General features: G+C 38.8%; 1 protein-coding gene across 4 annotated transcripts in view; it reads left to right on the top strand.

The window, feature by feature from the left end:
- The first annotated feature begins 13171 nt into the window (after window positions 1-13171).
- gria3b (glutamate receptor, ionotropic, AMPA 3b) overlaps window positions 13172-18492 on the top strand; it is a 153034-nt gene continuing 147713 nt past the window's right edge. For all 4 annotated transcript variants that reach the window (XR_014629767.1, XM_084429998.1, XM_084429997.1 and 1 more), the window contains exons 1-2: window positions 13172-13499; window positions 13953-14111. Coding sequence is in view for 3 of the 4 variants with exons in the window: in XM_084429998.1 (XP_084286124.1) it covers window positions 13421-13499; window positions 13953-14111 (238 nt within the window). In the remaining variant the exon portion in view is untranslated. The remainder of the gene's footprint in view (window positions 13500-13952; window positions 14112-18492) is intronic.

Raw genomic sequence — 18492 nt, 5'->3', positions numbered from 1 at the left:
AGGCACATAGGTGAACAACAACAAAGCAGAAGTCAGGTTGGTGTGGAGCAGATGAACACTGAATAACTGAGTCTTCTCTTTCTTTACCAGGGTGCAGGAGTATATTGGAGGACTGGAGAGGAACGCACACATCTCTTAGTGGAGTGTGGTGAGGATCCTCTTGACTGAATTAAACTGGAGATCGCTGGAGTCTCGCAAGGAGATTTCTCAGATAAATAGAGCCAGTAAGGAGTGTGTTAACCACACTGAAGACCAGAACAAGAGGAACTGTGAGGTGTGTGTGCTTTTAACCTGATGCAGATTGGACTTCTGATGGGAAACTGTGTGGGTGATGAACAGGTGGGATGCTGGGAAATGTAATCTTTGACTAGATGACGGGACTGGAACAACTGGAACTGGACACTGGAAAAATATATATTGTTCATCGTTAGTTCATGTTAGTTAATGCATTAAATAATGTTAACTAATTGTTTAGTACCAGATTTGTTTTCTTCTGCTGACTAAGGCTTCATTTATTTGATGAAAAATAGAATAATATTGTGAAATATTATTACAATTAAAATGAACTGTTTTATATTTAAAAAATGTAATTTATTCCTGTGAGCAAAGCTGAATTTTCAGCATCATTACTCCAGTCTTCAGTGTCACATGATCATTCAGAAATCATTCTAATATGATGATTAATTGCTGCTTAGTTATTGCTGTTCAATTTTTTATAATAGCTCTTATTATTATCAATGTTGTAAACAGTTTTTGCTGCTTGATATTTTAATAATATTTCAATCAAAAATATTTATTGTAAACATTTTACCAGTAATGTACTGTTATGAAATAAAAGAAATTATGTCATATTTAGTGCTGCATGTTTGAAACAATACCAAAAAAAATTCTTCTTATACAATATAAAGATTTCAAATAGTGTAGCATTTAACCACCCAAACAAACGTCTGTCCATTGTGGGGGTTCGAGCGATAATTAGGGGCTCAAACACAACCTCACTTAAGACGATCCAAACCTGTCGGTCCCCAGATTCATGCATCATCCACCATGCAGCACCTCACAACAACACAAACCACAGACACACCGACAGGGCCCTCCGTTAGAGCACATCTGTGTGTGGAGAAGTGGTTCAGAAATGACTAAACCTAGACATTGATTCAGGTAAATGAAGTGCTTGTGTGCATCAACATCAATCCATCACATCATGTCAGAATGTACAGGACAACAAATTTGTCTTTCCTGCAATGTGTGTAAGAACCACCTACTGCCTCAACAACAGATTCCAATTGAGTGGGTGAAGGTTTCCTGCATGAATATCTTATCTCATAATGCATGTTATTGGTTATACACAACATTAAATTTCATGTTCTATATCCTACAATAATGCGTCATAATCTTTAAAGGTATAAATGATTATTGCTGATGTTACAACTGTGTATTCATGAAGAAATATAATGTATTGCAATATGCATTTTAAGGAACTATGTGTAACTTTATAATGCATTTAATATACCAGAAAGCCATATATGGATCCAGCAGAGATTGTTTGACTCCCATCCAGACCCTGGTACACAAGCTCATGGTCCACATCACAAAGGAGAAACTCTGTTTATTCTTTCTTTCGAGAAGTTATGAGATGACAGCAGTGACCAAACCTTCTGCTCCAGCGTGCAATACACAATTCAAGCCGTTGTTTCTCGACGAAAAGTGATTTATTCATGATTAAATCACTCAAACCAAGCTTGCATGCATACAATGCGGTCTTTACATCAGAGTGCTCTCTTGTGTGTGTATATTTATAGGTGTGCCAAGAATTGCCCCATTTTTATAGAGAGCACTCCTGATAAATGTTTGCTCTTTAAGGAATTAATCAATCAATAATGAATTAATGAATAAAAACAGCATGCAATATATATATGTATATATATATATATATATATATATATATATATATATATATATATACAGTATTTAATACATTATTCCTATTAATTTTTTGTTCATCCAAGCATAACAATCCATCCTTTCCACTTTTTTTTTGTCATTAAATACAACACATAGTCAATGTATCAAACCATTTCACACATAAGCTGTATTTATGTAAGAATCCAATATCATTAACTGCCATTGCAAGATGTCTGCAGCTATTTTAGAGCTGTCTGTTGAATGCTGATTTGCTAATAGGTTTGGAGCAATGTGTGCCAATCAGACTGAAGGGACACACAGTGCAATTCCTAATTGGCACTAAGACGCAAACTGCTATATATCTGACCATATTTAGGCCTTTATAATTGCAAAGTTAGGTTATGCAAACAGCTATGTCACTAGAGTCATTGTTATTCTACAAACAATTAAAAGCATTTAAAATTGTAATAATACAGTGCTTTAGTTTAATACTCCCTGGCGCTTCTACTTGTAGTGGAGAGATTACATCCCCTTACGACACATGCGAACGAGTGATGATTGAAAAGAAGCGACGTCTAAATGACATACCACCTCACCTCTTTCATTAGCCATGACAACCTCTTTCTTCCCCTCAATTAACCACGCCGTATCTGACAATACCCACGTCGCTGGACGGACCCGAGGGCCCACGGAGAACACACGAGTGCTTGTCACCTCGCAGGCGCTCGACTCTACCCACAGAACCAGCCAGCCTGTAGGTGTGATATCCATGGTGATCAGATGGAGGTGTAATGCTTATAATACTAATCTTAGATCATGGCGGCTGGCTTGATCTGTTTTGAAGGGATGACTCAGATGCATAATTGATTGTAATAGAGAGCAAGGAGCAGAGGAGAAGGGTCAGAGCACTGCTGCTTTACACAGACAGGTCCATTTGAATGGTGAAATAGTGGAGATCACAAGTGTCTGATGAATCATGTTGATTTAATCAGAAGGAGCTAGCACAAAGGTTTAGCTACAAGCTTTTGCCTTTTACCAAAAGAAATATAATGCAATCTAAACCATGGACAAAAGCTATCCGCTAACGTTCCTATTAATCTCAGCAGTAGTTGTTTGACTGGTTCACTCGGGCCTTGAAGTACGGAGCATACAGTAGATCAACACTCAACACTTTTTTTGAGGCATGTGACTCATCTCTCTGAAGTCGCAGGGAAATTATGTCCCGACAATGCTGATTGGCTGATGGCACTGCAAGAATGAGCACAGCCAAAAACACTCCACTGCTGCTGTGTTAGAACTCTTCGCTCTAGGCTAGCAAATGAGCTAAGGACAGCAATGACAGGAGACAGAGGAAAATTTTCATTCAGGGAAAATCCATTTCCCTCCAAATAAACTGGTCACTGGTATGGTGGCTCTCCTCAAAGCAAGAAGGTTCCCGGATCAAGACTCCAGGAGTCCTTTCTGCATGGGGTTTGCATGCTCCCCCCCCCCCCCCCCCCCCCCCCCCCATAGTCTGAATACATGCATGGTAGCTGGATTGGACATGCCAAATTGGCTGTAGGTGTAAATGTGTGTGTGTGTGTGTGTGTGTGAGAGAGAGTCCAAAACCATGCAATGGGGAGGGTTGGGAAAAGACCTGGCAACCAACCCCAGAAAAAAACATTGCCAAGAAAATTCATGGACAGTCTCTCGCGCATAGAATCACTAATAGCCGGATGCAACTGTAATGGTTAATGAGAGAGAGATAGAGAACCTTAGTAAACTCATCAACATTCCTCATTTCCATCCCCTGGTTACAGCATCTTCCAGTAGACTAAGAGCTAAAGCTGACCAGCCAAATCGTGACCAACTGTGTAAACCTGAATCAGTGCAAATTGATCAAACTATTTAGCAGAATTTGCCATCTGACTAGATATAAAATTAGCATTTTGTCAAGTAAAGTTGTGGCACTGACCGAGGTGAATATCAAGAATTTGATTTTACCCTTAAAAAGGGGGCTGATCTTAGCACACGTATTACATCTCCACAATAATGCTTAAATTAAAGGGTGTTGGTATAAAAAATAAATAATTAGTAATAGTAATAATTATACCTTAATTAGCCTGAATCAACTTCCTCACAACTACATTTATATTATATTATATTATATTATATTATATTATATTATATTATATTATTGTGTTATATGTGTTGCCGGGCTAACAGCCTGTCAGAGGAAAGAAGGTCCAAAACACGGACAAACTTAAATTTGTTTATTTATTTCCGACTGTGATCGTAGGTACACAGCATTAAAAATAGCTTTGGCTTTTTTCCTTTTTTTTTTTTTTTTGTTGAAAAAATCTGGGAAATTATAAAACTACCAAACAAGAAAAAACTATCAATATGGTATCAATGGTAGTGGCCTTTACACCCATGAAAATCAAACAAGCTATACACTCTGTTAACCGCGCTGCTTGCACACGCATGTGTGCCTCTCAGATGAGATCTTACTCACGGAAATCTTAAAGGGTCAGTGTCATAATGTTTACACATTTACATATCAGATCATTCTTCCCCCCGGTTACATATGTGCTGTCTTTTCTTCTCTTTGTTATGTATGTATGTATTTATTCATTTATTTATTTACACATGTAACCCTGTTCCCTGAGATGAGAATGAGATGCTGCGTCATTAAGTTGATGCTATGAAATTGCCTTCAGCATGATTCAGTGTCTGAAGCACTGTGAAATCACTCCAACCCTTTTAGACGACGGAGGTCAGGTGGCAAAGAATAGTGCATCATCAAGACCATTAAAGGGCACCTTCTTCATAGGAACCTCAGATTATAATTGTCTGAAGAAACCGTACAGGCATACTTGAAGTGTCTCGTTCCCATTTCAGGGAACCGGGTTAACCCTGAGATGTTCCGGACCAGCCTGTCGCAGCACAAACATCTTGCAAAGGTGAACCATAGTTAGCGCCTAAGAATCAGCACACTGATAGAGGTGAAGCATACCAAGCACCTCATAGACAAAACAATTGCATCATCAATACAATGGAAAGGAAAGGAACATTTGATCAGATTTACTCCACACTTCCGAGTGGTCAGCATGAATCCTTAGTCCCTGACTGGACATAAGAGGTGAAGCCTCTCCTGCTCTGGCAAGTTAAACAGTGGTGGGAAGAAGGCTTGAAGAATAACCAGATGAATGATTGACAAATGCACCTTCGGAACGTGCCTTATGTGTGCTTGGTGCAAAATAAATTTTGACCAGTCCAAGGGCACAATCTAAGCATGGAACAACTGACAGGCCTGCAAATCTCCTACTCTTTTAAGCAAAGTTAATGCCAGTGACAGAGCCAACTTGAGAGTCAGAAATGTCTCTGAGGCTGACTCCAAGGGCTCAAATGGAGCCTCTAATTAACCTTTCAGGACTACAGAACGATCCCAAGAAGGAACTTGTGGTCTACAGATGGGCCTAAGCCGCCTGTCACCGCATAGAAAACAAGATACTAGGGGATGCTTCCCCTCAGAAGCTCCATCAATGTGAATACGACAAGTCAAAACACTGGTCGCATACACATTAAGAGTAGCAGTTGATAGTCCTGCTGAAAGATGCTCCTGCAAGAACTCCAGCACTGAACCGGGCAGTGTACTGGGTCAAGAGATGCCACCTCAGGACATAAAGTTTCCTTTTGGAGAGAGCTCTAGCATTTAGGATGGTCTCAACAATCTTAGTTGGGAGACTGGAATCTATGAGCTGGTACCTTATAGGGGTCAGACACACAGCTTACAAATCTCGAGCCAGGGGTGGAGATTCGCTCCCGCCCCTGGGACAAAAGGTCCCTCCTGGTTGGATTCTCAAAAGGAGAACCTTCCAAGAGAGACATTAAATCCAAGAACCAGATTCAGGCCAGCCAGAATGGAGCCACTAATAACAGGTGACCTTTGTGCTGACGAACCCTCTCTAAAACTCCCAGGAGCAGAGTGATCAGGGAAAAGCATACAGATGCCGCCTTGGCCACGTCTTTACTAAAGCATCTAGCCCAAATGGAGCTGGAGGTGTGAGGGTGAACCAGAGGGGGATAGTGGGTCGACTCTGCTGAGGCGATCAGGTCCACTTCTGGTCTGTCGTACCTCTGCCAATTCAATTGCACCGCATATTCAAAACACCCTGGAATATAGACTGCACCCAATAAGAGCAGTCTGTTCTTGCTGGATCTAGAGCAGGATCTGCTGTGCAAGCCTGAATAGGGGGCGCAAACACAGCCCACCCTTGAGATTACCAATATGTTGTCCAAACAGACCAACACGCGAAGCATCTGCGCGCAACCCTTATGGTATGTGCCCTCGATGCGCACTTTTGCCGAGCCCGCACTGATGCGAGCTCGACAGCAGACTTCTTCCTGACAGTCAAAGCAGCGTTACATCACGAAAGTGTGGACTCGTAGGAAGACCACGACTGCTAAGTGTGCCATTTGGGACAGGGCCTTAATCAACTCAGCCTGCAGTCCCCATGATCAAAGCTGTCACACTGCCTTAAGCAAATGTGGAACCCGAACCATGAGGCGCAGATGTCTGACTCTCACCCTTTGAAAAGAGAGACACAATAAGCTTTCTTATTGTGAAAGCTCTGAAGACAAATAAGCTGGAGATTCTGTGACGTAGGTGCCCTTTTATGGTCTTGTTGACGTGCTTCGTCACCTGACATCTGTAGTCCAATAAGAGTGGAATGATATCACCAGACACCGGTTCACACTGAAGGCGTTCCCATAGTGTCAACACAATAATATAGCATCAATGTTCCGAACTTTTTTTCCGCACAGTTGTGTAAAGTTGAGCGAGGTGAATATCAGGCATTGTTTTTTTAAGTCACTCTCTAAAGGAAATTTTTTCATTTATCACTTTACTGAATCATGTGAATCAAGGTTACATTTTGTTGTTAAAGTGACAAAGAGTTTAGATGTTAACCTGCAAGAAATTGTCAATGTCATTTATGGTGGTTCTCATCATTTCACCACTCATCCCATCTGAATAGCTAAGTAATGCCAAAAGGAAATTAAAATGACTGTATTTACTTTCTATATGTTCATTCCTGGTCGTATTTAGAAAGAATTATAATTCACATCGCAAATCCCTCCCAAAAAACTTGTTTAAGTGGCTCTATTCTAGTGTGCAACACCCAGTTTTCAGAATCCCATTCATTCTCATTGGATAAAATTAAGTCCCACCCTACAAGTTTCCTTGCTGAATATTCCATTTCACTCTGACATATATAGAGTTGTGAACGCAGTTTAACATAGACTTCAAACTGTACCCCTCCCTCGTACAGCATGAAACGCAAAGCATGCGTGTGTACCCACCATTCCTTAATCAGTTCTGGAGATTCATGCTGTCATACTGAGGAGTGCAGTCACATGACCAAGCCTGTGTTGGCCCTGGGGGCCTGTAAGTGTGTCAGTCTGCTCAGCTGATAACACAGAAGCCTCTGTCACACTTCTGCAAAGAGCGTTTGCAATGAAACCAAATCGCATGAGGAGCGTTGTGACAGACCTCAGTGTGGCGTTTAAAGACTGTCCAAGCGGTTATTTCTGTAAGTGTGTCACGGCTACTCTAGCGTCCTGACATATTTCAATAACTATAATCTCACAGTATTTCTCTATAATGCCATTTTGTATGCAGCAGATAACACAACACGATTTAGGAAGTTCAGTGCTCACTTCAGGAAGTTGCAATTTAGTTGATGGTGTGCAATTGCATGGCTTTCGATGTCATGGGTAAACAAACTCTTCAGGAAACTTGCTCTTGTGCGTGTAGCCGAGCACTTGACATCAACCTTACCGGCCTGGTAGAGGGAAAAAAAGGAGTAATTGGCTCTTTCCCTTGTTAAATGTCACTGGGCTCCGCTGATGTAGAGGGGCTTGAGCCAACTGTCTCTTTGAATGATGCTGTTTTGCCCCTGTCATTACATCCCACAGTTTTCCAGAGCATGTTTTTCAACTCAAGATGTGGGGTAATGTGAATGAATGGTCCTGACACATCTGGGCCATCACCACGACAAGCAAAGATTAAAAAGTCTCACCTTTTCATAGGATGTTGGCAACATAAACATCAGTGTTACTTTCTATCATCCAACCCAACCACATTGGTCCATAAACTACCATAAATATACATTAGGTAATAGTACTAAATGGGTTAATGACATATAAAGAGGTGCATAACTTGGAAATTGAAGAGAAAAAAAAATAAAAACGTGGAAAGGAAATTGCAATGGGATATAATTTTATTATACAATATTACCTCTTGTCACAGGTTTAGTATGCAGAACTACTGTCCAAGCCATTTAGATGTTAACTTCCTACAGAGTGTAAATACTGCGACTCTGTGGCACAATTCAATTCAATTCAATTAAAACACTGTTTAAATGTCCCAACCAGGGGTGCGTTTCCCGAACAACGACGTAACTCGCTGCTTAACTACCATAGTACGATGCATCATTGAAGAAATCAACTAGCTAGTCACGACTGTTTCCCGAAGCTGTATTGTCGCAAAGTGGTCGTTCAACCACGTTGGTTTATGACGTCGCGCACGTGGTGGAGTAATAACTTATTTTAATTAATCTGTTTGAGATCGAATTAACGCTAGATGGTTTGCTATAAATTACAGACATGACATCTGAGGACTATTTCTCATTTTTCTCAGTTATTTTGCTTTATTTCCAGATTCAATCATAGGCTCGTTCTTACATAGTAGAGCACGTTCACACATGCGCACTCTTCAGAAACGGTGCTTTAAATCTAAATCTAAAACTAAAAGACGTAAATGACACGTGTATGTATTTTAAATAAATAACACGGGTTGTACTGAATGCCAGCTTGCTTATTTTGCTCAAGATAAGGATTTATTAAGTCCACATGTCATGCAAACTAGAAACTCTGCTTCTAACCGCAGGTGGCGTGCTGTCGTTCCAACTACACAACTTTGCGATGCTGTTTGCGAATGTTCGTTAGAACGATGGTTTCGGGAAACACGGACTCGTTGAACTATGCTGATAACGATGGAAATTGCGAACATAGTTGGCTAACGATGCTTTTGGGAAACGCACCCCAGATCGGCAAATTGACAATTTAATTTGGTGACGCTAGTGGTGCAGAAATGTACAAGGAAAATAAATGTATTTCCTAATGTTCATGCCACTTGGTATTTTTGGAGTCATTGAAGATCCCTTAAATGACTCCAAAAAATAGCACGTGGCATGAACATTAGGAAATAAATGTATTTTCCTTGTACATTTCGAAATTGTTTTTAAACACTGATGTTTAAAATCGTTGTTTAATGACAATGCTGAAAAAAAATACATTTTGTTGCCATGTCATAAAAAAGTCAAAATATTATCTTCTCTGTGACATAATTTCCTGTTTTATGGTTTTCTTGTCACATGACAACAATATTTTAATATTTATAATACAGTTATATTATGTTATATTATGTTAACCTCATTTCCCTGCCTTCAGAGTTGGTTATTATTTGAAGAGTTCAAATGCAAAAGCCTCTAAGTGCCATCTGAAAATTTCTTCTAGAATGATCATTTTTTATAAAGCTTGTATATTTAAGTTAAGTAGTTTCACTTAAATGACAATTAATAGGTATTTGGATTGCCATTTAAGTGAAATTATTGATCTTAAATATACAAGCTTGATAAAAATGATAATTCTAGAAGAAAATTTCAGATGGCACTTAGAGGCTTTTGCATCTGAACTCTTCATTTGTGTTTGAGCTTGTGCTAGACACGCTGTTACGTTGCTGTTACGTTACGCTGTTATTGTCTTTGTGTGTAAATTGATTATTAAATACTTTTGTTTTGGAAATTCAGAATCTTCTTCATCTTTGAGTCTGAGTGAATGTAACCGGTTAATTCAGCATCATGTTTTGGTCTTTGTGAAAGATGATGTTTAATACCTTGTGTTCAATAATCTTATCAAGCACATACTGTGCAAGGGTAAACAGAGCTGACTTAAGAAAGGAAATTGTCATAAGATTTTCACGTTTACTAATTGCTTTATTTTTCTTATTTTGAGCAATTACACGACTTTACATACACTCACATAAAGTGGTAAAGACTTTAGAAAATCTCAACTGGTTGATTGTTTAGATAATTTCCAAATGTACACTGTCCAATACCACTATTTGCTTATTTTTACGAAGCTGCTTTGAAACAATGTGTATTGTAAATTGTTTAAAGTAACCCTATTCTGCTTTTCAGATATTAGCTTTCATGCAGTGTGTAATAAAGCTGTTTGCAAAAGGTAAAATGTCTGCAAAGATTTAAAGATTAAAGTACAGATAAATGGAGTTACTGTCTCCCTACATAAAGAATTGATTCCGAACTGCCTGAAACAAGTCGTCAGGAATTCCAGTCTCACTTCCTGTTCCAAACATATGTAGGTTTGTAACAAATTTGCATAATGGCTGCCTATAGTTTTCATTGGCTGTCCGTGAACAACGTCTACTTTGATCCTCAAACACTGAAGTTGTAGCTGAAACTGGAAGAGTTTGGTTCATGTTGATCATGTCAAGAAGATGCTGTTTCCTGCGCATGCATTTCAAAAGGATGAGGATTTGCGCTGGAATTGAAACGGTAAAACCGACGCCATCGTTAATGTTCGTGTCACTGTGTATCACAATCACAACAGACTGGGCCATCTGACCAATCAGAGCAGAGCAGGCTCTTTGAAAGGAGGGGTTAAGAGAAACCAAATCCTTGATTGAACCGTTTCAGACACTGTGAGAAAAGAGGTAATGCATGTAAACCTATTGTAGACCTTCGAAACAATATTAGGAACCCAACTGGAGTTATTTTAAAATAACATGCTATTATAATATGCTATTTTATTATAACATCATAATAAAATAGCATTTCCCACTAGATGAATTACAGGTATTCTTCATTGGTCGACAGAACTTTTCTTTTATGATTCCCAGTTCTTTTCATTAGACTGTAAATAATTCATAAAACACATGTATTTCTATATCTTCAAATCTAATCAATTGTTCTTTATTGCCTTAGTGCAGCAATGAAACTCTAACCTTTAATGATTATGGGATCAGTTTTTATATGATGAGGATGGTAAGGCGAATGACCTAGTGTTCATTAAGTAGATGACAATGATGACAGTCCCAGAAAAATCAATGCAGGGGTCTCATTTGCTTCTCCACGCGACACATTAATGTATGAAAGAGTGTGTGCTGGACCCTCACCTTCATGACCACACAAGACATCACCTGTCAAATGCATCTCATTCAATAAACAACCAGCCAGGTTCAGAAGCTTCACGATTTGTTTTCACACAGACAAAAGAATCTCTACATACTGTAGTTTTATTTTTATTTTTTATTCGTTTTATTGAACCATTTTGTAAAACTGTACATGGTCTTAGGAGATGTTGGGGAATTAACTTCTCTGCTTTGAAATTAACTATCATCTTCTTTATACTCGTTTTGGTGAGCACACTGATTGCAGAATTGCTGTTGAAGGGAACTTGCAATGACGTTTCCCTTGCAATGCTGCACTGGGGGCACAAGCCAATTTTAGTGTCAATAGCTAAAGCCTTGTCTGTCTGCAGTGCAATTAAAAACTCAATTTTGGTAGAGCTTTACAGCCCACGATAAATGGAACTGTCATCCTTGAATTGTTCTTCCGACTGACAAAAATACACGGAGGATAGGCAATGCAAGGCTGTACGTGCCTTTAGTTAAAAATCTCAAAGAGTCTCAAATAATGTTTATAGAATATAAATGATATTGTAATTCTATATTAGATGAATGTTTAAATATAGCTTTGCAATGTTTAGTTCTTTATTTATTGGTTGGGACAGGGCAAAGTCGCATGCAGTTACACAGACTTACACAGCAGTCACTCACTCAAGTAAATACACAGTATTGAACACAGTAATACTTAAAGTTGGGGAACTGTTCACTTCATTAATCAACAATAGCCTATAGGAAATCGCATTTCATTTGACAGTAATTCAGCACCATGGACAGCAGCCCTGCTCAATAATAGCTGCAGTGTAAAAGGGTCAACGTAACAATATACGGCTCTCTCTCTCTTTCTCTCTCTCTCTGCTGAGTCCATATGCATTCGTGCATTCACTTAATTCGGGATTATGTTTAGTAGTTTCTCCTAAAGTGGCGTTCACAGTACGCGTCTGCCGTGTTTTAATTGGGGTTGAAAGAAACGAGTGATCTGTGCAAACACGCGTCAAACGGCCGTTGCGTTGCGTCTCTGTGGTTTGCGCGTCGGTGTCGCGTTTTAAGACGGCGTGTCCACAGCTCAACTTTTAAAAACACTCATCGAAACCGCCGTGTTATTTATTTAAACGGAATAACGCGTGCGAATCAAATATGATCTCACGCCGTTGTTCATCCAATCGCTTTCAATGACGCTATAACAAAGCGATCGATGGAGCTACATTTAAGGGGTTTCATGTTACGCGTCATCGCCTCCCAAAAACAATAGCATACAGTCTTCCTTCCACGCGACACCTGATCTGCAGTTCAATGAAACAAACTTTGAGTTCGCGAGAGCGCAGAACTGCAGTGTCGGTCGCGTCACTGGCTATATAGATTACATTGAGCGTTAGGAAATGAACACACCTAATATATCAAAACGTTGTGTTTTTAATTAAGGTAATTGCATGTGTTAAATAAACCGCATGAACCATTGACATGCAGCTGCTGAGGTCATTTATCATGACATTGGTCGCCTTGAGGCTGGTGGTTTTCCGCCGCTTCCTTTTGATCATGTCATAATCATGATGCATATTCTCATGAATAGATAACCTGACCTAGAATTTATTACATTTCTTACCTAGTCATGGTTTTTATCTTTAAACAGTACAGCATAATTCTGCAACACATGACCAACACCAGATGGGTTACATCACAATTCATCATATTCTTTAAAAGTTTGCGTCAGTCGGTGAGTATACAATAACATATCAACCTTACGGTTACAACGTTTCTGAAATTGTGTATAATGCGCATTAAAACGCATTTCCTTTATTTTATTCATGTTTAAGTATTATAATGCATTATAAATGTGGTTACGGTCATTCATGAAAAAAACGTATTATAATGCATTTTAATAAGCTTTATAATGCATGCACTAATTGTATACAGGCTTCATAGAAAGTGTTACCAAATCTCCTTCTTCTTCAACGTCAGTTCAAGTTTGATCAATATCGCCCTGCTGGTCCAATTGGAGGAGCCGCTCGCGCTCACTCTGAATATGATGCTCTCAGTCGCCTCGACCATCTTCAGCACCAGTCCCTCTCCATCTCTCTCTCTCTCTCCATCTCCCCCTCTCTCGCTCTCTTTCTCTCAGTCTGTCTTTCTCTCTCTCTCTCCCCACATGCAGAAGAATTGTTCTCCATGAGTCGCTCCGCTTCACTCACGGCTGGATTTGTGCGTTTATGATTCTCCTCAAACAGTTCGTTTTATGAGGCTTGATTTTTTTTTGAGGCAGGAGATAAAATGGCTCAAAGCGCGCTGCTTTTTTTGTTATGGCTATTCGGCACATCTCTCGCTGGCTTTCCCAATCAGATCAACATCGGTGAGTCCGTCCGGATATGCTTGCCTTCTTTTATCGCTATTTCTGTGTCGATGTCTGGTTTCGATGAATATGCGTATATGCATGTATACATGGGTTAAACGAAGACGTATTGCTTGCTGTATTGAGTTGCACCACTAATACAATCTAAGGAATCATCACAAATGATACCAAACACAATAGGCATAACTAATAAAACGATTATGATTGTTTACGTGAAATGTTTAGGTTTATATTAATCTGCATGCATGTCAGCTATCAATCTCTTCTCATAAACTTGAGAGAAAGTTCCTTCCTACGAATGGATGCGAATCAAACTGAGTCCACGAATGTGTCTAAAAGGATTTGACACTCTATAGTGCTGATTTAAACCAGCTGTTTTATATTCATACAGTCTTTGTATGCATGAAATCTGTGCATCATCTTTGATTCATTGCTGTTTTGGTCTTCATAAAGGTGGACTCTTCATGCGTTCCACCGTGCAAGAACACAGCGCTTTCAGATTCGCTGTGCAGCTCTACAACACCAACCAGAACACGACTGAGAAACCCTTCCATCTCAATTACAACGTAGATAACCTGGAGTCATCCAACAGTTTCTCTGTCACTCATGCATGTGAGTACTATGAGCTTTATTGCTTCAACGCTGCAACATATCACTGAACTGAACGAGACGGAGAGGAATAATTGTCCGTTGGTGGAAATTCCGTGTTAATTATCATCCTTGTCCATTGGTAATAAACCAGTCACTACTGTGATAGATTTCAGCTCAATGCAGCATTAGATCTAGTGGAGAACCACTGTATCTAATAGGGTGTTCTGCAGTGAAGAGTTTCTATTACCCCATATATTATCTCATAATCTTTACTGTAATGATCCAGTTAGTGCACAACCTACTAACATCATGCCTCACCGTGGAGCTCAAATGAAATGTATCGGTACTGATGGAATAGCTTAATAATGATATAATAACATACAGTAGCACAGAGCGAGGCATACGGTGACAGACAATATAAGAGCAAAACAAAAATTCAAGAACAGAACAGACAGGGTTAGATTCAGAAGCCAGAGTGTGTGTTAACACTCAGAGATGTGTTTTGACCGGGGTTTGGAGTTGGGATAGGGTGGAGAGGTCAGGGAGGGACCGTGGGAGAGGATTTCATAGTTTCAGGTCCTTATAAGCAACAGAAACTTCTGATATTTGTCAAAATTCTTGCTTTTCCCCTCAGTTGCCGTGGATGGATTCGCCGTTACGCTTGCTTAGTACATGACAAGTCGTTTTGTGTTTCTGCTTTGATGTTTTTGTGATCGAATCGCTTTGTAATTATGACAGTTCTTTTGCGGCATCCATGCTTGTCCAGTCTGATTTGCGAGTGAAAGTGTTGCAATAAGAGGATGAGCATTCGGTGATAGAAGTGCTTTGTGGGCACAGTCTGTCAGTATTTCTGAGTCAAAATCACTTTGAATTCAAAAGCAAGTTCCCTTGGCAACGCTGAATAACCCCAGCACTGTAGAAGTACAGATAGGTGTGAGAAAGATGGCATGCAAGATTACACAACCTGAGATTTTCATGGAATTGTTGGAGAGACAGAAACAAAATATTTTGTTATTTGAGACTTTTGTTATTAATATTTCCCACCAGACTTTCAACACTCACTATTATATATACTAACAATTATATATATATATGTATATATATATATATATATATATATATATATATATATAGGTGCTGGTCATAAAATTAGAATATCATCAAAAAGTTTTCAACTTATTAACAGGTGAAACTAATATATTATATAGACTCATTACATGCAAAGTGAGATATTTCAAGCCTTTATTTGTTATTATTTTGATGATTATGGCTTACAGCTTATGAAACCCACGAATAAAATTTGAATATTACATGAAATCACACAGTGATTACACAGTGATACCATGGTCATTGAACCAGGTTTTGGTTCTTTTGGCAGTGTGGGCAGGTGCAAATCCTGCTGGAAAATAAAGTCAGCATCTCCATAAAGCTTGTCTGCTGAAGGAAGCATGAAGTGCTCTGAACATGTCCTGGTAGACGGCTGCGTTGAGTGGACAGCACAGTGGACCAACACCAGCCGATGACCAACACAGACTGTGGAAACTTCACACTGGACTTCAAGCATCTTGGATTGTGTGCCTCTCCATTCTTCCTCCAGACTCTGAGACCTTGGTTTCCAAATGAAATGCAAAATTTGCTCTCATCAGAAAAGAGGACTTTGGTCCACTGTGCTTTATTAAATCCAGAGTCAACGCAGCCGTCTACCAGGACATTTTCAGAGCACTTCATGCTTCCTTCATTTTCCAGCAGGATTTGCACCTGCCCACACTGCCAAAAGAACCAAAACCTGGCTCAATGACCATGGTATCACTGTGTAATTACTGTGTGATTTCATGTAATATTCTAATTTTCTGGGATTTTGATTTCGTGGGTTTCATAAGCTGTAAGCCATAATCATCAAAATTATAACAAATAAAGGCTTGAAATATCTCACTTTGCATGTAATGAGTCTATATAATATATTAGTTTCACCTGTTAAATTGAATTCTTGAAATAAATCAACTTTGTGATGATATTCTAATTTTATGACCAGCACCTGTATATATATATATATATATATATAGTAATGGAATTCAGTATGCACAGAATTATTTCTGGCAAAGTGGTTGGAACTGACTCTATGTGAAATAGGATGGGCGTTTCTATAACACCAAAAAGGAAGCCAGGATAAAAACAGGATGAAAATAATCCCAAAAACATAAGCAGTGACACAAATGAACTTTTCCATTAAGGGATGATTTTTAGAAGTATTTACACAGACTGTTGAACTATGAATGCATTTACAGAGCAATTACAGCCGCATAAATAATAATACGCAATTAAGTTTTTAAATATGAAAATATTGGAAAATATGAAACTTGAAAAAAAAAAAAGATACTTTAAAAATGAAACTAAAACCACCAGTAAGTGGCAGCAAGCCACTGTTGAGTCATTGATTTATTCATTCAATTTATTCGTTCTAAACGGCTGATTTATTGAGGAACAAAACACAAGTCTGTTGATTGGATGGGCAACTGTTTTTTTTGTGGGTAAAATTGAGCAAAAACAGTTTACATTGACAATATTTTGTATAAAATGTTCATCACTTAATATTAGCCTACATATTTATTCATATATTTATTAATTATATATCATTGGATAAAGTTTAAAATTGTGATGATCTTAAAAGGAGGACAAATGACCACTCTTAGGTGAAATGACCATTTCCATTGGCTAGTCATTTCCGTTGGCTAATACATTTAGAAATAGCTATACATACACAACCAATTTTCAAGGATTTTCTTTGTTAATAGGCAAGGTCTACAAATGTCAGATCGACCAAAATCACACTTTGTAGTATATGAGCTTTAAAGGAACAGTTCATCTAAAAATGAGTTTCTTTCTTCTGCTGAACACAAAAGATGATATTTTGAAGAATGTTGGAAAACAAACAGTTGGACCCCATCGACTTCCATAGTATGAAAAAAAAAAATGTGTCCATCAACTGCTTGGTTACTGACATTCTTCAAAATACCTTCTTTTGGGTTTGGAACAACCAACGCATTCTCATCCTAGGGCGTCATATACTGACGCTTTTGACATTTCGTCTACATCGAACGCACATGGCACCCTTTAGCGTCAATATGACACGCACAGAGCTTTGTTCGGTTATGGGTAGGTTTAGGTCTGGGGTAGGGTTAGACCGCTAGGAGGCGCCTTCTGGCCCATATCTATCGGCGTCTCATATTGACGCTAAAGGGTGCCATGTGCGTTCGATGTAGACGAAATGTCAAAAGCGTCAGTATATGACGCCTTGGGATGAGAACGGGCGGCAACAACTTGAGGGTTAGTAAATTATAACATAATTTTCATTTTTGGGTGAACTAAGTATGTAAGATATAGAAATTATGACAGAATCTTAATTTTTGGGCGAACTAAGTAGATAAGAAATACAGATGTCTGCCGTCTGACAACTGACCGTGATATCCAGCAAGCCCTTATACTGTGAATGTATATATGTAACATTTTTACTTGTCTGAACACAAATACTCACATATACTCCAGCATTTGCTTTTCTCACGCGTTGACTTCAGTGCTGTTGTGATGTGGTAACCTCAGCAGCCGTGTGGATTTCTAAAGCTCTCCTCAACCTCTGCAGTGTGGTCTCATTAACAAACAGACCTCATATTGCTTCACTGCACTGACTGCCATTGGGATCTACACATAGGCAGCCAATCAAACCCAAGTGTCAAGGTGGGGTGGGTTTGTGGTAAAGGAGGCACGAATCTCTGCGTTACGGTGTTACGTTAGCGGCGATCACGTACTAATGAGGTGTCTGCACTGATAAGAGCACAGGCGTTAAGAAAATGAGTGAATAAATAAATAATAGATTACATCGTTCTAGCAACAGCACTTCATTTCTTCAACCCTGCATTGAAGATGCATAGTGTTGGGGGAGAAAGAAGATGGATTTTAGCAATCCTAATAAATCGAGGGGCACAGTAGTCCTAAGAGAATCCCTTACAAAGCATCTAGAAAATTATTCAAGACTGTCTATAATGTCATATGCAAATTACAGTGTCATTTTCAAACATGTAAAGGTGTTAGCTGCCATTTTGATTTTACAAAAAAATAAAAATAAAAACCTTCTCAACAAGAGAAAAATGCATAAAGATGAGTTTGAGTGTTGTTATAAATGAATGTATTTTGGTTGATTTAGCAATGACTTAAAACCAAATAATTTAGATTTAGGCTTTTTTTAGGCTGCCATTGTTTTATGTTTGACTGAATATCAATTGATGCAGCACAGCATCTTACGTTTTTTTTTTCACAAAAAAAAAATATAACCAGTTGACCTATTGGATAATCATTGACATTGACTGTTTGGTTAAAAGAACACGCCGACTTTTTGGGACTTTAGCTT

This window comes from Rutilus rutilus (assembly GCF_951802725.1).
Source record: "Rutilus rutilus genome assembly, chromosome: 14".
NCBI lineage: Eukaryota > Metazoa > Chordata > Actinopteri > Cypriniformes > Leuciscidae > Rutilus > Rutilus rutilus.
The sequence above is the reverse complement of the archived record's forward strand: the minus strand, read 5'-3'. Positions and strand labels throughout refer to the sequence as shown.